This window comes from Brachyhypopomus gauderio, chromosome 3, assembly GCF_052324685.1.
Source record: "Brachyhypopomus gauderio isolate BG-103 chromosome 3, BGAUD_0.2, whole genome shotgun sequence".
Lineage (NCBI taxonomy): Eukaryota > Metazoa > Chordata > Actinopteri > Gymnotiformes > Hypopomidae > Brachyhypopomus > Brachyhypopomus gauderio.
This window is the reverse complement of record NC_135213.1, coordinates 19,883,056-19,910,336: the sequence shown is the minus strand read 5'-3', so window position 1 is coordinate 19,910,336 and position 27,281 is coordinate 19,883,056. Positions and strand designations below refer to the sequence as shown.

General features: G+C 40.5%; 2 protein-coding genes across 10 annotated transcripts in view; one reads left to right on the top strand and one right to left on the bottom strand.

Annotated features, from left to right (window-relative positions):
* Positions 1-1,110, bottom strand: part of dnah9 (dynein, axonemal, heavy chain 9) — a 66,597-nt gene extending 65,487 nt beyond the window's left edge. The window contains exon 1 of the mRNA XM_077000107.1: positions 698-1,110. Coding sequence (XP_076856222.1) covers positions 698-1,054 — 357 coding nt within the window. The 5' untranslated portion in view covers positions 1,055-1,110. The remainder of the gene's footprint in view (positions 1-697) is intronic.
* The window catches only part of myocd (myocardin), an 81,461-nt gene continuing 54,894 nt past the window's right edge, over positions 715-27,281 (top strand). For 3 of the 9 annotated variants that reach the window (XM_077000118.1, XM_077000110.1, XM_077000120.1), the window contains exons 1-2: positions 16,687-16,808; positions 19,592-19,877. The gene's annotated coding sequence lies outside the window, so the exon portion shown is untranslated. Of the gene's footprint in view, positions 734-12,069; positions 12,165-16,686; positions 16,809-19,591; positions 19,878-20,126; positions 20,211-27,281 lie in introns of those variants that run through there. The other 6 variants (XM_077000115.1, XM_077000114.1, XM_077000113.1 and 3 more) reach the window with 6 other exon arrangements.

Below are 27,281 nucleotides of genomic sequence, written 5' to 3'. Positions count from 1 at the left end.
ACAATCACAGAATTTGGGCCCCTGTCAGCTAATTCACAGACCATTAGTGATTCAGAAAGCACTTTCACAAAGTTGAGTGGCATATCTACAGCATCTAGTCCACCTCAAGAGACCTACACCTCCCAAAAGTTCCTTATCCAGTTAGATTGCCAGTGTACTGATTACACCAGTTTCATTAATTTCACTACCTTTTAAACCTGCGTGTTCATGCTAGTCTTTGTGAAGTCTCTGTTCTTGTCTAGTGATTCGTTGTTAAACATTGTGCTTTGCATCTGCGTGCTTTTCTGATGGTATCTATTTGTGCTCAGTCTTGAATAGGTCTAAGTCTTTACATTGTGAATTCTGTTTGAGAGACCACAGCATTCGTTCCTGTATATACAACCCTGCTAGCAATCCCCGTGACCCTGTTGTCACACAGCTGTGTTATAAACGCATTACTGAATGCGTCACCAGCTTTGTGTTAGACACTTCGATAGTTCATTATGTTATAATGAAACAAAAATACACTGTCAGTTTTTTAACACATTTATATCCTAAATAATTAAAACGACGACTACTAATACTATTATAATGGGCACTAATAATTTATTTTTTGCATAAATAAACAGGCATATCTAAAAAGAACTCGTTCACGGGCTGCATCGTAAACGCGTGCACCGTGCGTGTCCGGCTGCGCGCGCACTTGCAAACACACTACCTCCTCTACGAACGCGGAGAACTGCTCCAGCGGCGAGTAAGACATGTCTCCGTAAAGCACGTTTGTTTTCATTGTGTCCGGAGAAAGTGCAGCTTGGTTTCGTTTGATGAAGTAAACAGATTTGTTTTTTGAAGACGCTGCAAATCCAAAACTAGGTATTAGTTGCCCAGCGGTATTTAGAGACACAACCAGGGTTGTGTAGTCAGATTTATCCAAAAAGTCCTGGATAACTTGTTTATGGTCGTCCACGGACAGACATTTCTGCCAGCGATCGGGTTTTAGTTTCATTGTTTTTAGGACGTAATCCTCTATGAATTCAAATCTTTTATCAACCGCTGGCGAGTCCTCTTCGGCCATTGCTGTCTTTTTCGCGCAAGTCGCACATCTGATTACTCACTAGCGTGGAGTTTCTGCAAACTTATTGTCCCGCTGGCCTCCATAGTAACTAGTGTTTGCATTAATGAACCTGTTGCTCCGGGGACAGTGGAGTCTGTTTGGCACAGAATTAGGCAATTCTTCTGACAGGTGGATGGGCAGACTATTGCTTAGTTACTTTGTTTGACTCTTTGTTGACCCCTATACGTCTCTGTTAGTTTCGCTATCATGCGGTATCCCAGTATCTCAACAGATACTACAGAGATTGCAAGAAAACCTAAGTGATATTTAATGCTGTGGAATGTCTATTTGCATAAACGTGCCTAACCGTGCAGTTATATGCTAACCTTTGGAATTGACTTTAAAATAACTGAACCTTTCTCACCTCTACAGGCAAGCTCTTCAAACAGTGCCTAATGCATGCCCTTTGCTATTAATAATTATCTCTCCAGCATTAAAGAAAGATATGAGCACAACTCTGTAGTACCTTCATGATGCCATGTGGTGGCACTAGAGGTGTGCTCTATTTAAATGTTCTTGTTCACAAATACGCCAATGATATACACATTATACAAAACGTACTCCTAATTCTAATTGCATGATAATTTTGCAACCCCTATTTTACCCTCTGTGTGCATTTGCTAGTCTCAAATATTTTCCTTTTGGTGCACTTTTGAATTAGGCTACATTTGCTATAAAGAGCGTTTTGTTTCACTGAGCAACATTTATGACACACTTGGCAAAAGACCAGAAAGCTCTCCTTCATATGGAGTTATTGAAATTGGCACACTCCAATTACAAACTGAATGATCGGCAGCAGTAATGGAGTTCCAGCTCACACTCGTGATCCCTGTCAGACTGCAGCTGGATCGAGTTTGCAGGTGACCCGGAAGTAAAGGCAATTTTTATTATTCGGAAGCATGTGTATGGTTTTGTGGACTTTGTTTGTGTCCATCTCCAGTGTGGGAGGTGCTTGCGTTGTTTCCGGATGTTGTCTAGGGAGATGATTCCCAAATAATGCAACATCAACCAGATGATTCCCAGATAAAGCAAATTTGACAAACATTGAAAGTGAATTATGAAAGTGTTTTTCTGTTTATCAGTGTGCAACAGTGTGTTCATTTGACTTAATTTTACACAAGATATTATATACATTTCCATATGACAACTTTACTCCATTTAATTAGCAGTTAATGCCTCTGGCCCCAACACTGTGCAAAGAACGCCAATCATCAGCCTTCCTCAGCCTTGAACTTCCATTTGCATATTTTAGCAGGCAGATGCAGCCCCAGTCCATAACACTAGGTCCAAACATCTGCTTCTCTGTTCTGCTGTGTCCAATACTGTCAATGGAAAGAAGCAGCGCTGAATTAACTTCTGAATTGCAGCAAACAAAAAAATAAAGACATCTTTGTATTTTCCATTCTGCAAACAGATCTCTGAGCAAGGAGCCAGACGCTCTCAACCTGTACCAACGCAATGAGTGATGTCGTTTTTTTTTCTTTTGACTCACCATCTAAAAAATGTTAGATTGCCCGTTTCCATATTGTTTTCTTTCAGCATTTTTAAAGCCGCGGTTCTGTTTTGCAATGTGTCTTTCTAGAGACGGCTGAACATAATTTCAGGACACTTCCAAACTACTACTCTGCTTCAGGCAGAGTGTGCGTTGGTCTTTTTTCATCAAGATGTAGACCAAACATTTTGACTAAAGCCAATAACCCTCTCAGCCCATTTCAAACAGATGAACAAATAACAATACAAACTCGCTGCTGACCAAAATCACTCTTAAATAAATATGTATGCTCACTGGCATTTGTTTTTCTTCATCTACTATGTACTACTTCATCTATTTTGATTTCAAAAATGTTAGTTATAATATCAATATAATGTTTGAATGTGTGAGGCATCGGCAAACATTCATTTATTTTCTGTAATTCAAACCAGATTTGGTTGCATTCAGTTATTGTTCCTTATAAGCAGGCCCTGAGCTCCCTGTGGTACCATCGATAGCAGTAGTAGATAGATAGTTGAACAGCATGTGCAGAGAGTCACAGATGATAAACTTTCCAGATCCCCCCTCAGCTCTGCAAGAGTGCGAATTTGGATCGGCAAGCTTAGAGGAATTACAGTATTATCTTTGTACAAATGACAAAAAAACAGGGCCATTTACCATGTGTAACCAATGGAGGGGGCTATAAGAACACCTGCATGATGGGGTGGTCATGGGACAACAGATTGTCTTGGCTGAACGTATATTCTTTAGCCCTCTGAGAATGTTTCACATACACACAGCTCACCTTTATACATCCATTTCACTTCCAGACTATAATTTAGACTCTGTTGACATCAAATGATTTGTCTGCATGAAAACAAATTTTAAATGCAACATACCCTAAATGACACACACTAGTAACACTCCTTAAGTGTAACTAACATCACCGACCTCAGCTTCCAGCAGATATGAATAAAATAACACAATGCCTCCCACCATATCAAATTAACAGAAGTGCATATCAGAGCCAAGGTCCTATCCAGTTAGATTCTGATATAATTGAAGAGGGTATGTTTAATCAGCAATGGGATACTTTAAACAGGTCATTAGGAAGACCAATATATATGGTATGTACTTTGCACAATTTATTGTTGTAAACTGAAAACTCTCAATCATCTTCCCTAATGCTGCCAGGTAGTGTTTATTATTTTTGATATATTGTTTAGTTATTAGATATTAGGTTCTATACTGTGTATTTGGACATTACTGTGTGAGATTAATAAGCACTGAGATGTAAATTTAACTCTGCGAAAATTGAAACCCATTGTGTTTGGATCCTGTTCTTCATGAACAGGAATATCCACAATTGTTGGGTTGGAGCCATTGGGTGTGACGTCAGCGTGTGGGGCTGGGGGCCTCTCACCATGGCAGTCATTTCGGCCTCTTTGCTGGGCCCTAGAAAAGCGGCCCCTGCTGAGTGAGGCCTGCCGTAATGGCTTTTGTTTCTACGTCCTCACCACCACATGTCAGTGCTATTTCTGGCCTGTCCTTTGCCCATGGGGGCTCGACATGTTGGGCAGTGGAGTGGGGGGGGGGGGGGGGTGGGGGGTGAGAACGCCCGATAAAATGCCTGGAGGAAGTCGGTGCTGTTTATCTATGCCCGGGCATGGTTGCTCAGCCCGCTGAAATATGTAGCATGGCAAATGGTTGCAAATAGTGGCAAGCACTGTGCTGTGAAGCTCTGTGCTCTCCTATCTTAACGGACTCCTTTCAAACACACATGCAGGGCCCTGGAACATTGGTGGTTTCAAGAGCTTTAGGCCATGACTGGACAATTTTCATACTTTCATGCTTTGGTGAATAGCCAAGACCAACAAGCTGAAGCAGGACTCACTCTGAAACAGGATATTGGGTTAGTAATGGTTGTCTAGGGACCAGCAATATGACATAAATAACAGATTTACTTTACACATTCGCTGATCTAATGGAAGCCCCCGCTCATACACATACATTGTTACTTCACATGCATCAAAATGTTCACTAATTGTAATTCTCACGTTTCTTGTATAGGCTTTGACATCCTTCCCACGCTGTGCACCTTACAATGGAATGCTGAAAGCAAACTTTACAGTACAGAAAGTGATGGATTTATCATCTGTTTTAGACCATTTGGAGAATTCCAGTAAACAGTTATTGAAAAATAGGACTTGCATTTTGCTGCCAATGAATCTATAACAGTCCTAACACCTAAAAATGAACAGTCCTGAAAGGCTGAATAAGGTGAGGTCACTGCTCCGCCTGGGCCAGTCATGTCTTAAACACGGCTCGCTGATAACTCGGTTCGACTCGAGACATGTCGTAACGGGCAACGATAGCACGCGAGGCCCTCGCATGCCGGACTGAGCTAGAGACAGCAAGCAAGAGACATCAGCATCGTAGCAGTGGGGTCAAACTTGCAGGTACCTCCAGCAACAAAACGAGTAACGTTTCCAATTCTCCCCAATTTATGTCAGTGGCTGTGCAGCGAAGAAACTTTATTTGATGCTAAATGAGTGCCAGTCCTGCGTGAACGAATGCCCGGTGCATTCCAGCTGGCAATTTTGAAATGTTTTACAAGATGTTGGCACTTACAGTACAAGAAACTATTTTTCTTGGCACATGGAACCCCTCCACTTTCAACTCACGCCCATCTCCTACATTTTAATCAATTTCATTTCCTTCAATAGACTGTGCTTGAGGCCAGCAAGCCTGAAGTGTGCCATTAGTGTCTGTAATGTCTATGAGAACAACCCTTCTACAGAGAGGTTCAGCAGAATGTGGTCAGCATTATTGCACCATGTAAACCATCCAAACGTTTAGCTCAAATGATTTGTTTATGAGAAGTGGGGAAAAAAACTTCTACGGCTCAACTTTTCATCGATACAAATAGAATTTTGCAAAGTTACGCAGAGAAAATAAAGTTCATCCATTTGAAAAATGGCTGAGTGTGTCAGTCTTGAAAGAAAGTTGGAAATGTGTAAATGAATGCCACCAAAAACAGTACGTAATCTATCCTGGTGAGTATCCGCAAATGCGTCTTGATTGGAAATGCTTTGTTTTACAAAAAATGCTGTGTTGAGGGTCCTCTGCAGAGGTCATGTGTTCACCCCAGCTACATCTAGGGGCCCCCGGCAGATCCGCTTGCTCTTACACCTTACCTGTAATAGATGAGAGTCATTGGCGCTCGCATTACCTAAACCCACTGAGTGGATTTGCCGTAAATGGCCTGATGGTTTTTCTCCCCAAACTTCCTCAAACAGGCATGTAATCAGGCCTAATTAGAGCTCAATTAAAGAAAGGAATTTGATCATGAGGTCAACATGAAAAATGTTCCTGGACCCATCCCAGTTTAAGGTTTTATAAATCAATTCTGGATCTATAACAAAGATCTAAGGTTGGACCAGGCCGTAAGGCTGAGAAGCATATCTCAGTGTGCCTCCAGAGCTGAAAGAAGGACCAGCTAGAGGTGAAACAGTGGTGTGCAACTATAGTCTTGTGTAAGGTATGGATTTTTTGGAAAGATGGCTAGAAAAATTATAGATACTGAATGTAATTGGTTTTCAACCTAGTCTTAAGAGACTGTGTCAAAGTCCCGGACACATTCTGGAAGGTTATTCCATAGTTGGGGGGCTTTATAAGAAAAGGCTCTTCCCCCTGCTGTTACCTCGTAATTTTTTAGAACTAATAAGAGGCTAGCACCCTGTTATCTTAGTGGACGTGGGGGTTTAAAATTGGAGATAAGCTCTTGGAGGTAGTCAGGAGCAAGCCCGTGCCCAGAAGGAGAACCTCTATTTTGTTGCCATTAATGTGAAGGAATTTTAGCGACATCCAGCATTTAACATCTCTTATGCAGGCCTCAATTTTTCCTAATCTGTCATCAGGTTTGGCTGATATGTAAAGTTGGGTGTCATCTGCATAGGAGTGAAAGTTGACACCATGTTTGTTTCTAACTATTCCCAATGGTAGCATGTAGGCCTATAATGTAAATAATAGTGGTCCTAAGATCGAGCCTTGTGGGACTCCATTTTTAATTTTTGTGCATTTGGAGGGTGATAAAACAGTGATAAAACAGAACCAATTGATAACGATTGGTTAAGTAAGAATTAAACCATGAAAGGGCTGTACCCAAGATCCCAACCCAGTTTTCTAGCACGATCTTGTGATCTATTGTGTCGAAGGCTGCACTAAGATCGAGAAGCACTGATAGAGATACATAACCTTGATCAGAGGTAAGAAGGAGATTATTTGTTACTTTAACTAGGGCAGTACTGTGGTGGAGCCTAAATCCAGATTGGAACTTTTCAAATATGTGATTACTGTGCAGATATAATTGTTGGGCCACAGCTTTTCTATGATCTTGGATATAAATGATTGGTTGGAAATGGGTCTGTAATTAGTACAGATATGATTGATTATTTGCTTTCCAAATTGTACCTGTCTCTACACTTCTTATTGGGTGTAAGAGAGCAATGAGACACAATTAATAGCAACATTGGCTTATGAAAGAAAAAAAGGAAAAAAATGTGTTTATTTATTTGTATGGGTTTTTTTTGGGTGTTTGTTAGGAGACAAAAGTAGCCTCACAAAATATTGCAGCAGAATTTAAAGAGAATGACCTTTACAGAGAATGTCCTTGCTATCATTATTAGTAGCAAACATTCTCATATCCTATCATTTGCCAAAATTGGAGATTTGAGCTTTTAAAATGAAAAATATTTGCCTTGGGTCTTGATAACAGTAGTTAAGAATAATATGTTTTCTTCCTTAATAACAAAAATATGTCACGTGTGTCAATACTAAAGGATCATATTAATTCACTTTCATCTGTCAGACTATGCAGTGCTGCTCTCAAAGCATGGCATGACAGCGCTCCCCTGTGGTCTCGGGGCATGGTGCCTGTGGTCCTGGACCATCTTGTGATGCTCAAATACCAACTGCTCCAAGCTGGTCCCTGTCCTTTCCCCTCTGGTTTCTCAGTAACTTAGGTAAAGTAAATTTGGGGTGAGTGTATATGCCTGCAGAAGTATACTGTTTATTTAAAGGCCTCTGGCTCAGAGTTATGGCTCTTAATGATTACTAAGATGCCCCGTCGAGGGGCTATGGTGGGCGCTAGTGCCTCCAAACATGCTTGCTCTTGTTTATTTGAATTTTCCATTTTATATTGCCACGTGTCATTCGCCTGTTTACAGTTTATGCTGGATGACTGATCATTTCCTTCACCCGTCTCTCCGGCTGAGGGCACGCTCGGTGCACAGGCACTCACTGGCAGTGTTGCTGTGAAGGAACACAGGCAAGGGACATCAGTGAGAACTTCCCTTAACTTAGAGCAGAGTTTCTACTGTCTATTATTCCCCCTAGGACATTTTCACACCCACGTTAATGGAATGAATTGACTGCCCAGTTATATGTGTTGAATAAAATTTATGACTTTGCTTTATCTTTAAAGACACATGCAGATACTGGGGCTATGTGGCATGCTTTAACAGTCGTAAAACTAAACTTAAACACTCCTTTAAAGATTAAACAAATGAAAGGGTCTCAAATAACGGGCAGAGTCATTCTCATTTCTCATGTTCATGGGCAATAAGAAGACGATTAGAAACGATCGTATCTTAGATCAGTGGTCCGGTCATATGTCGGATCATCTTTGCTAAGCTCTCCCTTTGGGTTGCTAAGCTGAAATGTTAATGATGGATACTTTAGGTGAAATGAAGTTGAAACCAGGAAGAAGAATAGTATTTTTATAAAAACTTTCTACATCCAGACGAGTCGCTGGACCTCACTGTCTACAGCACAACTGGGCCATTCTAGTGTCCATCAAAGCTGCTAGTGTTGCTAAAAAAATCTGTTAAATGTCTTTGCAGTTATTTAAGTTAAATGTCCTGATTTTCAAAAATTTCCCTGCAAGGTTAATCCTCCTCCTCTTTCTCTGTTACCATTTAATCACCTTCAGAAGTATTTAAGAATCATATACAAGGCAAAAATGCACACAATACAGTGTTCTGTTCTTCTAGGATTGCAGTTTGATAACATCAGAAACAACTCTCACCAAATGTATTACAGTGCATGCCTCCAAATGGTGAGTTAAAAGACAAACTGAAGAATGTAAACATCTTTTGTCCTCCAGGCCCACAAAAAAAGAAGATTTTAAAAAATCAAGCCTTGGCAAGATTACGGGTCATCAGGCAAAGTGTTTTTTGGAATGCTATTTATTACTGCTCTGTGTTGTCTACACTGACTACGAGAGAGTACAGTAGTTAAGACCCCAGAACATTTTGAAGACAAATCACAAATATTCTTTAGTAAGCATCGCTGCCCAGGCTGTGTAAAGATATCCCACTAGATTTAGAACAATAGCTCCATGTTTGTGTTGGCGGGTCAGCCATACACTTCATATTCTGTTGACATATTAAAGTCACGACTGTGTGATATTTAAACATCCCAGAGAAGGCTGAAAGCATCACACCTTTTTTTCAGCACTGTTTGACAAGAGACTTTTAAAACACATGGATTCCTACACTGAAAATCGCAGAAAGCCACGCCTACACAGTCAGTTATACTTCGTAATGGGATTGTTATTCGTTCTTGTAAATTCGTTCTTGAGATTTGTGTTTAGCATTACTTCAAATTTATCACTATGTATCACAGATGGATGTATAGAGAATTCCCTGAATCTGTTTTCAACTTTCTGGCCTTTGTAACTTTGTAGACAGTATAGAGGAATATTGTCTTAAAAGGCAGGATGGGCAGTATTAAATCACATTTCTCTGTTTCACACAGTTGTCTGTTATTTTGTATTGGTTCAGCAATTAACTTGATTTACAAATGACAGTATTACCTGGATCTACTGAATAAGCAAGATAGCATTAGTTCATCCTGGAGAATTGAACAGTTGAAGTCTGAGTCTAATTCATTGATCATAAACAATTAAAGCAAAGTGAGAGTCACACGTCACATTTCATTTTCCATTAACTTTACCAGCTAAAGGTCTTATACACAATATTGTCTCATAATAATTAATATCTGCTCACATCCACATATACAGTATTTTAGCAGTTTCCATTACTCTCTTATGCACAGTGTTCAAGACCTTAATACATTAAATCTGCCTGCCCAGCCCACATACTTGTTCATCTTGCCTGACTAATTTATCATAACACCACCACTGAAAACATTACTGTACCATGAAATTTCTATTGTTTCTACACCTTCATTTTAGCACAATGGTACCAAGAAAAGGGATCTAAGACAGGAAACATATTGCTATGGGGTCCACTGGAGCATTTGGGACCCATCAATCAACCCTTAAAGGAGAGAGGAACTATGTTGCAATGATGAAACAATGTTGGAAGACACGTTAAAAACAGACAGCACAAGAGATCATCCATGTACTTTCCTCTGTGCAGTATGATCTTCATTGCTCAGGTACAGGAAAACTGGAGCAGCCCGGCTTCGGTGCTCTTGTCTGCATTTGCATCAGAAGCGGAGAGTGCAATCTTGCCATCTGCGTGTGGTTGATGGGCTTTTTCATTCTGGAGGACAGCGCCATGAAAACCTCCCACCTCCCTTCCTGGTGAAAGATGGACTTGTGATATCTTAAATGGCGCATTATGTAGGAACCTGAACGTGGCCCACCAGCCTGGGAGGCTGGGTGTAAACTTCCCCTGGTTTTGGCCGCTCATCGCGGGCTCATCTAGAAAACATGGCCATTTAGAACATGCAGCTCAGTTGCTCCAGAAAATGAAGAGAGCAGACTGATTTACATGCGCAACGCCAAAATTCAGTCATCGTGTTCATGGCTGATAAAAATGGAATGGATTTCATTTTTTTTGTTGTTGAGATTCTGATGTATCTGGCTTATCTAGACCTACATTAAGACTTCACGGGATCGTCACCCAGGAACATTCTTTCACATTTCCCACTTCTGCTTATCTGTGAGCATCCTATTGGTCTTTTGGACTCATACATATGATCAGAAAATGGTCTAATGATGTGAAAACAAAGAGCCCTGGGCACCACGGTTTATTATTTTCTACTCTCGTAGCTTAAGAACTATGTACGTTCGAGACATTTTGATAGTGCTGTCAGGAAACACAGTAAGGCCCCCTTCTCTTTCTCTCCCCTCATATTGTGGGCTATGATAATGTAAGTGTGTTTTCCGTTTGCTGTTCAAGTGAGCGCAGAGATGCACGACTTCCGAGCAGACCGCACTGGCATCGGATGACGTGGAACTCAGTCAGAACTGCTAAAACACACATAATGACTGGTGTAGAGTCCAAATATAGTGCAGAGCGGGCCGTTCTAAGTTTAGTGTGTGATGTCATCATTAGTGTGTTTCACAACAGGCCAGGGTCTAATTTTTTCAACATGGATTACGGAAGAAACCGGTGAATAATAACATTTCCAAAAATGCAGAGTGAATGTGCATTTCAAATATGCAGGGAAGGGGCTCTGTGCTTTCTCCTCCTTCCTCCCTCCTTCCAGTATTTAACTCCTATATATAATAACATCTGCGCAAACAACACTACATGTACATTATCAGAAGCCATGTGAGTATTATAGGTGAGTGGATGTTCCAGGTTAATATGCATTGCTCTTGTGTCCTGAAAATCAGGAAACCCCCACACACACACACACACACACACACACACACACACACATACATACACACACACCCAAACATGGAAGAAGTTACAACTTCCAGGAATTGCCAGACTGAAAAACCTCTGGAAGCACAGCATTTAAATTGGCTTCCATTGTTTCAGGAGTAGCCATGCCAAGCTGTCTGCCACAATGTTACAGTCTGATGTCTGCCACAATGTTACAGACTGATGTCTGCCACAATGTTACAGTCTGATGTCTGCCACAATGTTACAGACTGATGTCTGCCACAATGTTACAGTCTGATGTCTGCCACAATGTTACAGACTGATTTCTGCCACAATGTTACAGTCTGATGTCTGCCACAATGTTACAGACTGATGTCTTTGAGTAGCCTTTCATCACTCACAGAAGCAAATATCTATCATTCTAAACTGACACAGCTGTAAAAGGTTTGCATTTCCTATGTTTTACCCTGTTCCGAAAAGTTAATTAAAACCTTTAAGATATGGCCTAACTCTAAATAGGAGACTAATATTTATGCATAAATCATAATCTCTGTCAGTTTTGGCCTTACAAGTGGACTTTCTTAGACTAATGCAAACTTTATTCAGGGCTCTAATGACAAAATTTCAGACATGTTCAAACAGAATGGACATAAATCAATAACGCATAAAAAAGAAAGAGTACTGTGCCTTACTGACAGCTTTCTTCTCAGATAAAAATGAAAGCCATTAGAAGTAAATAAAAAATAAATGCCTAGTGCCTGTCAAGCTGAGGTAACTGTCTCCCTTCACGTATTCTCCTGTTTAATAAAGTGCTGGCAGTAAAGAGTAGTTCCAGCTCTGTGAGTGGGGAGGAGAGAAGTCTGCGCTTCCTCACACTCCTCGCTGCTGCAGCAGGCAGGCAGTCTCCGGTCAGGGTGAGTCTCCTCTTCACCTCCTCTGTGAAACATGTGCAGTGAGTACTGAACCTCCTTACCTGTGCTTCCTGCCTTGCTCCTCTGGTGGCCCGGCATCTCAATGCATTTTTAGCAAAAGGGGGTTTGGGGGATGGGGGGATGGGGGGGGTATGTGTTGCATTTATGCCTCTCTATGTTCATGCTGGTGCGATTCTCGGTGCAATCTGTGGGTTCCTACACCACCAGGCCTTCTTGTGATGCACCGTGGAACTGTTTTCAGATCAGTTCTCACAGCAGCAGAGTAGATTGATAGCATGGGGGCATGCACTGACATGGCTGTTTTCCATGCAAATTGGCAAAGAAGCCAAGAGATTTTGACTGCAGATGATAACAGTGAGACAAGGTTAAAAATATTGTTTGACTTCCCTTTTGAGAAAATAAGAAATTAGTGCTTTGGTTTTGTTAGACGTGGTGGAAGATTGAGCGAGTCGTTTAAATGTGATCACATAACAGACAGGCACAGTGGAGGGGAGGAAGGGTACTGAGAAATTATGGCTATAATCATTATTGAAAAGGGGCTGAGCAAATCTTGCAGCATGCAGTGATACTGATGTAAAATATTCCTTCACACACTGCTCCAAAATGGTAATTAAATGATACTGAAGTCTGCGACAGTGACACATGGAGGTTTGATGTCTCCTGGCAGAGGACAAACTTTGGGGATTTTTGTTGTGTGATGTAAATTAATCTTCAAAAGTTGATTATTAGTCAAAAGTATAACTTGCAGAACTAGCTGAGCTCTTGACAGTAGGGAACAGGCCAATACCTGAAAGCTGTCAGCTTGGTAACGAGAAGATTGGTTGTTTATAGAAGTTGAAATGTTCAGAAGGAAAACATCTTCAGGGCTGGTCTCAGGAGCCAGAACTAATTAGAAGCAAATGGTGGAGATTTGCTTCAGTAGAGCCCCAAATCTCTTTATGTAGCTTGGCAACTTCCTCACCTTTTGTCAGATGCACTTGGTGGCTCCTACCTTCCATGTCTCAACCCCAGGATTGCCTTTCTATGTGTTTCACGGGCCCTGAACAGTGAAGAGTCAACCCTCCTTTGAGGCCTAGTCTAGCAAACATGTTAAAAATGCACTTGTTGGGCTCCATCTGTTTTTGATTACACTCTCTTTCAAGTGTTTGGTGCTTGTCCTATTGCCTTCTAGAGACATTACATCATGAAGGGGGCCGGTGAAGCTGGAGGAACAAAAGGAACTCGTTTTCTTTAGATTTGCTCCTTGCTCTCAAAGTCAGGGCTGGAAATGTACAAGTTTTGCCCAAACAAAATAAGATGCATCTTTGGAGTTCTTTTTTAAAACTGAAATGACTTCTTGAAAGCTTGTATGCAGTTAAAAAAAATATATATCTATATATATATATATATATATATATATATATATATATATATATATATATATATATAGGAGAAATATTTCCCCATTTACAGGTAAACTTCAATACCCATTAATAATCTTGTTCATCTTATTGCTTTCACTTTTTAACACCTTCACAATATTACACTAGATAAAGCACTATAATATTATTTTTGTCAATTTGATTGACATTGCATTTAGTAGTTATTACATTTTTCTGTGTTTCTTTTGTAACATTATTAGCAAGGATTATGATAACTCAATATTCCTCATGTGTTAGACTAAATAATCAAGCACAGACTTCATTACACCATACAGGTACAAAAAAGATCATGTTTCTACCTAAATAACTGCTGCATTTCACAGACCAAATGGAAAGACTAAATACCATCTTAATGAATCATATTGTATAGAAAATAATTTAGAAAATAAATATGAGTAGGTCATGGGGTTGCAGGCATCTGCGCTGTGAAGATACACTGATTAAAAGGAAGAAGACAGAAGCCTTTGCTCTATTCTCATAGACATTTGATACATCACACCACTTTCACCAAAGTGAATCTCAGTGAACTCAACAAGGTTATCACAGTCATCCTAGTGAATCATCTTGCAAGTCACTATATGGTAGAATATTTAATGTTTTATCAGTTTATTCCAAATTGGAAATCTATCCAAAAAAGATATCTAATAATGTAACAATAACATAAAGACATAATTTGTGATGATGATAAATATTTTTAAGTGATACTTTTGGGTAGATTTAACAATTTAGGTGTGATGTAGATAGGTTTGTTAAAAGGCTGTCGGATTACCTTGGAGTGTACATGGACATTTGTACTGAAAAGCTAAATGTCAAACATCACCATGTAGGTGGCAATGTTAAAGACAGTGGGGAAAATCACTCTTCTCATTCTTCAGAGAATTTTGCTTTAGCTATGCCTAACCGACTGTAGACATACTGCTCTGCTGTCAGAACACCTGGATTTAAATTCACCTCAGATCGTCTGTAAACTCTCTTGACAAAATGCTTTATGGGCAGCCAGCCATCGTCAGGGAGTGCAATAAAGGCAGTGCTGTATCAGCACCAGGCAGGTCCACGCAGGGTCCTGTAAGTGTCCTGTAAGACATTTTACACAATCTCATTTATAGCTTTTCTCATTTACTAAAGATGATATTTGTAATACGCAAATTACTGAAAAATTCTTTGTTGTTGACGTTGGTGAACTCCTGATCTACTGGTCCACAAACAATCGGTGATCTAGTTTTACAGAGCACTCGACGAAATAGTCCCAAGTGAAAGAGATCCCTGCTGACACACGAGAGGCTTTCACAGTGGAAGGAGTGTTAACATAATTAAGTCAGATATGATGAATAAACCCACATGTCGCACATGTAATCCCACACAGCAGGGTGGGAGATCTCCAAACATCTGGAGGCACCACCAGTAGGTTCACCTGGACCACTAATTTTTACTTCAGTTGACATGTATTCCCCCCCCCCCCCCCCCCCCCCAAGTCCACCATTAATCCACACTCTGTGCATCAGTGCAGGGGTCATCCAAGTAAGCATGAAAATATAGCATTATTTAGGTATGCTTAGGGTCTAAAATATAAGTGGAATAGATCTGGATTATCCTGCTGGTTTATTTCAAATGCCACAGTCTAGTGCACAGAGAAGACGTGAGACTGCCAGGAACTGGTTGGTGCTGAAGAATGGGAATCTCAACATCTAGTGCATACTTTTCTCTTTCTATATATTCATAGACACATCTTGCATCTGCTCATCATGTTCCTGACTGAACTCAGGTAGTAGACTGGCAGGAAAGGGTATCATCCATCTATATTCAGAACTTGAACAAGACATGCATCATACTCTCATAACCATTGTCATAACCATCGTGACCTCAGGGTGATTTATAGTTATATACATTCTTGAAGTTAGTCCCCCCCCCGAGTTACTTCACCTGTATGGAGGAACTGCATCTTGTCAACTTTGGGATTGGTCGAATTCATCAGAGGGTGGATTTTTCATAACTGCCTTTTTTCAACCATTGACTGAGTTTTTGCCTGGGGACACAATTGCTTTCTAAATAACATCATTGAGTGTGCACTGCATTGACCTTTGTATTTTTGCAGGGTTTGTTGGGTGACAGTACACCACAACCATGTGTTCATACCTTCCCGTATCTTTGCATTCTTGGCTGCTAATATACATTCGAGATATATCCTAGAATGAAATTATGTTCCAGAACCTGAAGGCTGCCTAAATATAGCAAGCAGACACGTCTGACTGTGTTGGAAATAACATGGCTGCACCACGTAGAAATCTGTCAGACCTAAGCTAAGGTGATGAGTCAGAACTGATTGAGTCGAAAACAAATTCTCCTTCCTCCCCGAAGAACAAAAACACAAAGCACTCCCCTCTTGCATGCACGGCGTCATGGAGTACACGACACTCGTCCAAAAGAAACAACCAGCAGAAATAGGTTTTGGTCTATTTTGGTTTTCTGCAGTACTTATTTTTAGAAAAAAAGTGACACACACACACACACACACACACACACACAGCATTGAATTGCAGAATGATAAGGTCACTACATATGTTTCTCCAACTATTTTTTTTACTTTAGTCTTTTATTCATGCAAAGTATGTGATGATGTTACTTGTGTTGCTAATCCTATATTCATATAAATATATATATTTATATTTATTGCCCGATCAAGTGATTAAGTCACCTCAAGAAACATGTGGCTCACGGACATTCATGGTCATGTTTTGTGTAGTCTCGTGATTCTCACACTAGCAGGGACATAGACATTGTCTACAATCCTGTATGTTTTCCTATATCATGTGGATGAAAGATTTTTATTGGTGTTCTGTCTATTGCTGAGATGTTGTCTTGTTAATATCTATTTGGAAATTAAAATGAAAATGGAATCTACAAAGCTCACTGCCCAGGATAAGGCTACTCTGCCCTTTAAAAACACACACTAAAGCGTATCCATTTATTGCAAAAATAAAAGTTCACTTAGGATATATATATATTTTTGACCTTACCACAGATAAGTTAAGTTTCTGCAGCTTTTCCTTATTGCTTTGGTATGTCTCGTAGTTTATAAGGAAGTGTCAGGCAAGAAGTGCTCAACCAACACAGACAAAAGTCAGTGAGATTTAGCGAGGTCCGTCAGTGAGGCTGCTGTTGTGTCATGAATGACTGCTCCCTGTCATTCTGAGGCTTGTGTTTGATTGATGCAGTCCTGGAGCTACGACGAAAACGGTGGCTGAAGTAAGTTCTCTGTATCTGAAAAGCTAAAACTCATCTCTGTTTCCTTTTTCTTTGTGTAATATAGGAAGGAAATGGGTTACCTTGTGTTGTTACTGAGGCTGTGTTCTCAGATGGGTAGATGAACAAGTGGTTCATTTGTGATTAATGATCAAGGTGTAACAGGCCGCCCGCAGCTGTTTAATATAAGAGGCTGGATGGGACTTGACAGTTCTGGGTGAGCAGAATTTTAGTTTGTCGGTTACAAATGAAAACGTGCTAACAGTGGAGGGACTGCAGTGTTATCGTGTGGAAACATAGTGTTCTTTTTCATCCAGTTAATTGTCTAAAAGTGAAATAAACATATAAGGCTGAAATACATTATGAAGCTAGGCCTCCATCAGAGTATTAAATTAAAACAAGTGAATCCAATTTTAGCTAATCAAGAGCAGCTGTCAGAGCTGCAAATATACAGCACAGAGGCCAGACAGAAACACAGGGAGGCCCTCCGTGTGTGCACAGCTGTGTACCAGCGCTGTATTACATGGGGGATATCACTCTTGTAATCTCAGCCATGGGCTTGCATGATCATACAAATACACTCGTTGTTGCCCTTCGTTGGTGTTGCGCTGCTTCATGGCCAGTGAGTGATGTGCCGATGAAACAGAGGATGCTTTCCGTAAATGAGCAAAGCAGCAGCCACGCCGAACTTCTCGCGCACTGCTCTTATTTCCTTACTTATTTATATACAGCCAATACGCTCATTTGCAACACCATTAAAGTGCATTTTCACTGGATAAACAAACCATTTCAAAACATTTGGATTCGGTTATCAGGGAGATATAAAATCCCCACAAGCCCATTAATAAACATGACATGAACAAAGCTTGCTGAAAGATTGCATTTTGCAGTGATGTTCTGTTGTGTTTGCGATCATAAACAGTTTTGTGTTATTACATGTGGATTAAGCATGCTCACAGCTGTAAAGCACCCTCCTTTGTTGCCCATCCAGACATTTCTGCTAATTTTTCATCTAGTAAACGACTTATCAGGGCCAGTGAAATATCCTTGACTTTACAGTTTACACTTTACAAACAAAACATCAGTCAGGAGTGACCCAGAATCTCCCCCATATAGCTCTCTGTGTGGATTCAGGCATCATCTACCCAATCACAGAGATTAATATTCTTGGTCTTTAATTGATTCCAAATCAGTGGCAAAAGAGATCCAAAATCCAAGCCATGAACGTCTATAGCCACTCTGATGGGCATAAGAGGAATGAGATCATTGGGGTGTGTGAGAGGACACAGTGATGCTGTGTTTCTGTCACCATATCTTGTTTGGGGGAGGGGGGTGTCAGGAATGAGTCCTCTTACAAGAATTAGCTCATGCCTAAATATAAAGACGCGAGACCCCTTTGAAACATCCGCGTGTGAAACGGCAGCCCTGTGGAATGCAAGTGTCACCCCAACACTGACCGTCAGAGCAGCAGATCGGGATGTGTGTGAGACGTAGGCGGCGTGGCGAGAGATTGTTTGTTGCTCTGTCTCTCCCTCGGGGAGTCTCCAGTGGCTCCGCCGATCCTCTGTGGATTCGTCCGTTTGAGTTACTGCCTATAAATTCCTGCGAGTTGAAGTAACAATACTGCCCCCACCAACACTATCCACCACCCCCCCCCTCCACCTCAAAAATCAGACTAAAACTGAGAAAGGACTGGCCCAGGGCATTACCATTAAGTATAGCCATTGAGTAAGGAGCTTTTCTTTTTTTTTTTTTTTACACGGGAGCTATTTCAAGTCAGGGACTCACCTTGGCTTCACTGAAAAGCCCTGCTTGGCTACACTGATGGAAGTGGGTCGAATCGACCGGTAAGAACCTTTTTACGGGCCATGGGTCATTGAAATGGAGCACACGGATGACTTCACGCTGCCATACTCATCTCAGTTGTGGGTGATGCCTGTAAAGAAGACCCACGCCATCAGCCTGTGTGCACGCACAGTAAATAATCAGAAACATTTGCAAGTGGGTGGGTCAAGCGGTCGTTCGCCCGTCACACTCGCCTGCCATTCTAGCAGGTATTCCTAGTTTTAGCTTCAACATGGACTGTTTTTATGAAGAGCTTACAGCTCGTCAAACTGCCAGTTTTGTTTGTTTATGCATCAGCAAAGACTTCTGGGTAACCACTTTGACAGTGAAGAAGTGAATGTCATTTTACCACTTCCCTCTGATGTTAAATGCAGCACTGACGTTTCCTCTTTATCATTCTTGCTGAACACACACACACACAAACTCACTCACACACTCACACACGCACACACACACACGGGCTCACAAGCCAGGAGGCGAGCTAAGATAAGGCAGCAGACGGTCCATTCTCTCCGATTCCGATTCCAATTTGCCTGCTAGGGTTTATTTAACCCTCTGAAGCTTCAGAATTGTCAGTGGTTAATCAGCCGTGCACATTCAGAAAGGTCCAGAGAACAGAGTAATGAAATATTGACTCATTTTGCCTCTACACACACGGCATAATAAAGATGAAGTATGTGCCTCGTCTACGAGGCCGCAGACTCAGTGGCAAACATCTTGAGTTTGAATCAGTGTCGTGTGAAACCTTGTTGATTCAACCCATGTGGAGAGCAGTAGGTTGCACAGCATGTACTGCTTGAGTAACAGCCCTCTCTGTGAAGCTTATGTAGCTGTGTGTGTGTGTGTGTGTGTGTGTGTGTGTGTGTGTGTGTGTGTGTGTGTGTGATCACATTTAATAAAAGTGATATTCTTCATTTCTTCATCCTGTCCTATCTTAACAGGAACACTTCAGTCGATGTCATGATATCTGATGTCTGATGATGAAGGATTTACTATGACATGGCTGTGGTCCTTCCAAGGGAACAGTTGAGAAGGCTTGGTGAGTCGACGTGTCTGTGGAAAGCGGAGAGTGTTAGGAGCTACCTTCTGGGTGAAGGACAGCCAGGCAGAAGAAAGTCCCGTCACGCCAGAGACCCACCGCATCCTTGTCCTGAGACAAAGAGCAGCAGGAACCCTCTAGACGTCTGACCACCCTCAGCACATCTGGATTTCCATGAAATTTCCCAGGTATATTGCTTTTTCACATGAACTCACCCTTTAGCCTTCTTGTATTTAAGCTTAAAGACATTTCTATTAAAAGCTTTTTTTTAAAACAACTAGTAAAACAAACAAAAAAAAAAAACAACTCATATGACATGAATGCATTATGCTCAGTCTTCTGTAAAGGCCTGTAGGAACAGAGTTAAGGTAAATGTCATCTTAAGCCCCTGTCCAGAATATTCACTTGATTATGACTAAACTATGATTACACTACAGTGTTTCACTTGATTGAAACCAACAGCCTTCAACCTCACAAGGGCATCTGCCTTGTCATCTGGCATAAGGCATCAAAATAAAGAGGTGAGATTAAACACTTTAAATCTACCAAACTTTAGCGTGCATAATGAGTTTATTCTGTTATTATACACTTTATCTGATATTACAAATTCTTCCAAGAGAGTCTTTTTGATGATTGGTTTCATTACAGGGATTACGAGATTGAGTTCATGTCATATGATTGACTGCAAAAGAAATACCTTAAAGTCTTATACGCTTGCATGCTTGAGTGTCATTTCACAACAGCTCTTTCCACACTACATCTACTCCTCTCAGTTCCCTATCATTTGTGTTTCCAAATGGTGACGTCCTTTGTTCTAGTTAAAGCAATTTGCCAGGTTTTGCATGTAGGCATGTAGGCAAAATATTTTCTGGAGTTTGTGGCACTTGACATGGTTGTTAATATGACAAACACGTATCACTGGTTTGTGGTTTCAAATCATTTGCTGAGGTATGTGGTAAGATCATTAAACATCTGTTTGTGGTCAAAGGACAACTTTGCTACCTCCAAATATGCGGTAAATATTTTGGTGAAAAACTGCTCTAAAAAAAACAACACGGTGTGCACATGATAGTTTGTTTATGTGCAGATCAAGAATGCAATGAGCAGGAACTTCATACAAGAACTTTTTTTTTTCTTCAGGGCTGCTCAGGACAGTGATGTTCTTAGATGGGATGCATCATGAGCATTGCTTGTTCACTTGATCACTCACTCACTTGATCACTCACTCACTCGTGCCCTGTTTAGTTGGCACATGCTCACAGATTCTGAGGTTAGCCTGGTTTGATCGTCTTTCTCTTCACTTCTTGTTTATCAATCGTAAGAAAAAGGCAAAACATAAGGTTTTACTTTCAGGACCGGGGGAGAGTAAGTAATTAAATATACAAAATAGCCAGCAACCACTTCCATTACAACACTGCTGTTAAAATGAGAACAACTTCCACATGTTATAAAGAAAGACAGGCTTAAATTACAGCCCCACCTCCCACACCCCACCATCACCACCAGTTCAGGACAAGTCTATATCCTCGAGCTGGCTGGTACAGATGAGAACTACCAGAGATGCTGAGTAACTACAGTTATTTGCATCTCCGACACTGTGTGTCCTTGTTTGACACGAGAATACAAGAATCATTTTTCTAACCCGGGTTGTGTAGAGTAATGTGACCTCTACACTTCATCATTATTTCTCTAGAACAAAATGCATCGCCTTTGCTTGATTTGCAAACAGCAGATGGTCTCTATCTGTTTCATTTTGCCAGAGACATGAGATTACACATTTACATATCCATATCTTTTCTTTCTAAGTTGCAGTGCATGCTTCTATAACTGGCCATGGTGTGCGGCAGTGTTGGCTGGCCTCCTCACATATTTACAAAATGAGCTGCCCCTTTGCAGATATGAAAACAAACATACAATCATGTCATGGTCAGAGGCAATATGGCATGCCTAAGGCTACGATATTGCAATTGACTATTATTTGAAATCGTAATTTGCGCTGGGTGTTTACAGTTTCATTCACTTGGTCTCTCTTTAATCAGCTGATGCTTGACTTAGTGGGAAAAATCTGCTAATTTGCGCTGAGGAAATCCTGCATCGGATGTAATACATCAGATTTTGAGCTCGTGTTCAACAAACACAGGTTGCGTTCGCTGCTCCGCACAGGCCTCTGCTGGTCTCCGCACACATTTCACTCATTCTCTATGGGTGGTGATTGGTGCACGAGGAACACTTCAAACAATCAGACTCTCATGCACATTTTGTTCAGACAAAAAGCTTTTGTGTGTTCTAAATGCCACGGGAAATCAGCTCGGAGGTGGCCTAACGTGCGGCTAATGCACCGTCTTAGAAAACCACAGGGAGAGAATTATGAACACAACAGCCTGCCCAATCCCATCTGCACCGGAATGACTGTTTCTGCTTGTCAACCCTGCAATTTAGACCTTTGCTCTTAGAAACATCTTTTGTTAGTCTTTTACAGAGAGTTTTACAATGAGATGAAAGCTTAGCTGGCATTAATCATCAGCCGTGCTGGATGGGTCCACTCTGAGGTGCACAAGCACGTTAGTCATTCTTGAATTGCTTCCCTTTCTGGATCAGACATGGTCTTTCAAATGTTGGAAGAAGTGGTGAAGATCTGGGTAAAACCTCCAGTTTTTTTGAGGCTACTTTAATTGGCACTGACCACTGTGCTGTCTGCAATTAAGGAGGCTTAAGGAAATTGTCCATTTGCTGAACACAAAGATTAATAAGTGTTATATCCATAAAATTACATCATGGTCCATCATGTTTTCTATTGAATGTTACTTGGTTCCTTTGTGACTGTGGTTGTGGTTAAATGTGGTTGTGGTGTTTAGAAAGATAACAGCCACAACAGTCACTGAATACATTATATACCAAGCAGCTTCCATTAAGATGCTGTTTGTAGTGGTGACCTGTGGTCCCTAGTTTGGTTGAATTAGAGAGGAGGCCTTTGATGGAGTGATGTTGGCCCAATAGAGGTGGTTGATCTGAGAACATTGCAGGCAAATGAATGAAACACAAAATACCAGAGAGTACATACATTTACAATAATGCACTTGTAACTCTGCTTTGTGAAAATATGCGTTGTAAAAAGTGCTATATAAGTACATTTGACTCTGACAGTAAACCTGTTTTCTTAGATTTTTTTTTAAGAATTCAAGACATACAGCTTGACTTCAATGATATTGAATTTCAGTCAAATATTAGCCAGATCACAATTATGAATGACCTGTTAATTATTATGGCCTATGTAGAAAATATTGATCAAATCCAACTGTAACTTTTCTCATAAATGCAACAATCACAAGCTGATTTCCAGACTGGCAAATGATGCTATATCAAAGCAGACCCAGCCTGCCTTTGTCAAGAGGACATGGAAACTTTATTAACTGAAGTTCTTTATTGAAGTGATATGAAAAGTACATTTCTATATATTGCATTGACACTTTCATACTGCCATGTCAAATACTAGGGCCTAGGTCAGATGCCACAGCGTGTACCTGGAAGCCCTTTGGGACAAAGAAAGTGTTTCTTCCAAGGTGAATAACAGGTGAACTAATTTTTTTAAATGACAGATCATTCAAATGAAATGCAGGAAAAATCAGAACGGAGAAAAGGAAACATGATGGTGAGGGGGATCGTAGCACATGAGACCAACTGACTTGTCTAAAAATGTGAGTTGTGTAAAAATGTGAGATTAAAATGGTGTATAAAAATGTGAGATTAAAATGTGTGGTGTATAAAAATGTGAGATTAAAATGTGAGTTGCTAATTCCACTGCATACTATAAAATTCAAACTAGAACTAGATATTAGAGGTGTGCCAAAAAAATCGATTCATCTATCAAAAATCGATTCTCATTTACTACGATTCAGAATCGATTTTAAATGTCCCTAAATCGATTCTAAGTCGTGGTGAAGTCTCGCGTTACGTAATTACAAAATTACGCGAGACTTTACGCAGCATGTTCTGGGACACACTCATGCGCGGAAAAGGTTCAAAACACATGGGGGAAAGAGATATTCAACCTGTCCGGTCTTCATTTAAGGCAAAAATATGGGTTCATTTTGGTTTTTACCGAATGCTGGGGAAGACCAAACTGGACACAATGTAGCTCGTGTGCAAGGCTTGTGTAACGCGGTGAGCACGGGAGCGTTAATATAGAGAAGGGTGAGAAATAATATAGAGAAGGGTGGACCCAAGTGCCGGCTCGCAAGAGCAAGACGTTTGACACTCGTCAAATGTATTAGCGAGAGGGAAACGTGCACAGCGATCCAGAACGAACAAACAAAACAACATGGAAGACTCGATGCGCAAGAGAATAGAAACCAAAACCGTGAGGGCACGGAATAAATAGAAACAAAAAACCAATGCGGAAAATACAACGCGTGAAAAATAACACTCAACGGTAGTGAGACGGGAGGAAGTAACAAAATAACAACAGTAACTAAAAAACAGCGCGGATAAATGCAACGCGAAAACGAAACCAAGGACACCAGCAGAAGTAACTGGCAAAAAAACGCTGCAGCAAAATAAAACCCTTCCCAAAAATAAAGGTAAAACGGATAGGAAGAAATACAGGATTGGGAAAACTTGAGATGAGTCAGGAAGCGACGCATGAGATACTCGAATAAGTAAAGAGAAAGCATAACAGAGAGAGGTGGCGAGACACCATTAAAGGATAAGCAATCACAGAGAAAGCAGAGAATGGCTGAGAACGTACGGTTACGTCGGTTTAGTCTGGGACTGACTCTGGTGCCCCTAGCGACGGCTGGGGGAACTGCATCCGAGAGCTTACAAAATGAAGCTCAAGAATTTTGGTAACAACAAAAACCATTTTATTTTACCAAAGCACTTAATTTTTGTTAATTAAATGTGAAAGACACTTAATTTTCTGTATTTGTCGTTCTGTCTTGCAAAGCAGACTGTAGTAGATCATGCAGATTTTATAGACTGAAGCAGACATTTTTATAAATCAAATCGTTTTTTTAATCGAAAATCGTTTTGAATCAAAAATCGATTTTTGAATTAAATTGTGGCCCCCAAAATCGGAATCGAATCGAATCGTGAGATAGTAAACGATTCCCACCCCTACTAGATATTCCTACATATAGCAAGAGGGCTGACATCAAGAATTTATTCTCAAATTATACCAGGAGTAATACCAGCATCCTCTATGTAACAACAAATACTTTCAGTCATCTATATGAATGAAATAACATGAATAACAACGTTATGTAGGATATGCATGGATATGCCAAGTACTACAATATAGAAATGTATACCAGCAAGTCTTCAAATGGTTCCCCCTAACAATGTCACTCACAACTATTAGAACAGGACTAGTAATCAGAAGGTTGCCTGTTCAAGCCCCATCATCGCCAACTTACCACTGTTGGGCACATGAGCAAAACCCATAACCCTCAATTGTGCTTGATCACAATTGTAAGTAGTTTTGGATAAAAGTGTCTGCTAAATCCCCTAAATGTAAATGATGGATTGTAACAGCTGCAAGCCAGCCAAATGCCTCAAGACTCAGAACGAACAGATGAGATACAAAAATGCTGTTTAAGTGACAATGTCATTATTCAGGGCAAACAAGCAAAATGTGTTGGACTGGCAAAGTGGATCATCTGACCAACCACTGAGAATGAATTTCACCTAAATGATAAGCTAAAGACAAAATCAAAAAACCTCTACAGTACAGGACTGGGAGGACACCACCAGGGAACAAGTCTGTTGTTTGGTATGTATGTGCTTTACACACTGTTTTAAGGGTTTGACAGCAAATTATCTGCAATATATTGAACATCACAACTTTATCCAGGCATTAATTGTTAATCTGTCCAATTATTCATTGATTACTTTTTACAACATAGTTTTACACCTTTTTGTGAGTTTAACAAAACTTTTAACCTGTTATCAGCAAGCTCCTGTTGTACTAATTATAAAGGGTTAGGCAGAAGTAATGATGCAGACGTCTGTTAATTTATCACTTACAGCTAGCAAATAGTGATTTAGAGTACAGTTTTTTCTGGATTCAATAAAGTTAACTGCAATATGTGCAAGCTCCAAGCTTTTTAGAAATTAGATGCTATTTCTCTCCACAGCTGCATTGCTGTGGCTTTAGTAAACAAATGCTGTCATCAAAGAATATCTTGGCAAAATGTCACTTTGCAGTAATTTCCCCCTAAACTGTTTTAAGGAGCCCTTATCACATGGGAACAAGCATGCTTATCTGATTTTATGAAGGCAACGGCATCGGTTCCACGCTGTCTCAGTCATCAATGTGATGAGGAGGAGTGTTTCAGCAGCGAGAATCGAAAAAGAACAAAAAGTCCACAGAAATAAAGCAGCACTAATTTCCACTATATCTACGCTCTGCTTTAAACTTTAAAGCAGGTGGTAAACAGCAAACTCAGAAGAGCAGCCGGGATGAATTCAAACCATTATAGACAGAGACAGCTTCAAAGCTGGCAGAGTTGGTCTTCATTTTCCAACTGGCATTCAGAAACCTCTTTCTCGGTTTCATAATAAACTCTCGTGTTGCATGAGGCACACAACGTATGCTGAGTCTTCCATGGAAACAGGGGCCACCCCTCAGGCTCCTCCTGTGTCTCGCTGAAGAGTCGACTGTTTGTGTTGGCATCTCAGTTGATGGATAGAAATGATGTGAACTCTCCGATATTGGTTGTGTGAACATTCTTAGCACACTGCATTATCTTAATTGCAGCATTATTATTAATTATTTGTTTTTCCATGAAGATTTGGGGATATTAGCATGGCTGTGGCTACGTAGCTAGAGAAACAAAGGTTAAAGTTGATTAGACTCGGCAGTCTGCAATTCCTGTTATGCCTGCACAATATGAACAAAAACAATATACTACAATTATATTGCTACATATTACAAATATTACAGTTTCTATACAGCTATAACACAGGAGATCCTTTGATGTGACACAGGGGATCATTGTTTTGATGAAAATGATTTGGATTAGTTGTGCCATGTAGATGAGGTGATTGATTAAAACCCATATTTTTAGAATATTTTCATGAATTTCTGCGATTGTTATATCACTAATAACAGTTAACAGTTTTCATGCAACTGCATGCTTCCATTTTTTAGCCTTAGATGTGTCAGTTTCATGTCAAAACAGGAGCTATGGAAAATGACATTTTACCTTCTACCTTTCCAGTGTGATTTTTCGATTAACGTTCATCCCTGTCAGGGTCAGGTGACTTTTGCCATGTGTAAGCTCAAACTGCGGTCATGCTTTCAGACTGCTCTGCATCATGGGACCCTGAACACTGATCCAGACCCACTAGAAACGTCCCTCTGGTTTCTCCTTGTCTACTTTGTTTGCATTTCCCAGATTCTCAGCGATGTTGCTGGTCCTCAGTTATTAATGTCAGTCTATGCTGAGTGGAACATGCAGAGTTTTCCTTAATCTCAAAGGTTTCAAGGACTAGTGTCTCTGAAGACCACATCGCAGAGTAAGCTTTCGAAGGAGAATTAATTAGACAACAACCCTCTAAACAGCAGCATTTGTCAAGGTTATCCAGAGACAAAC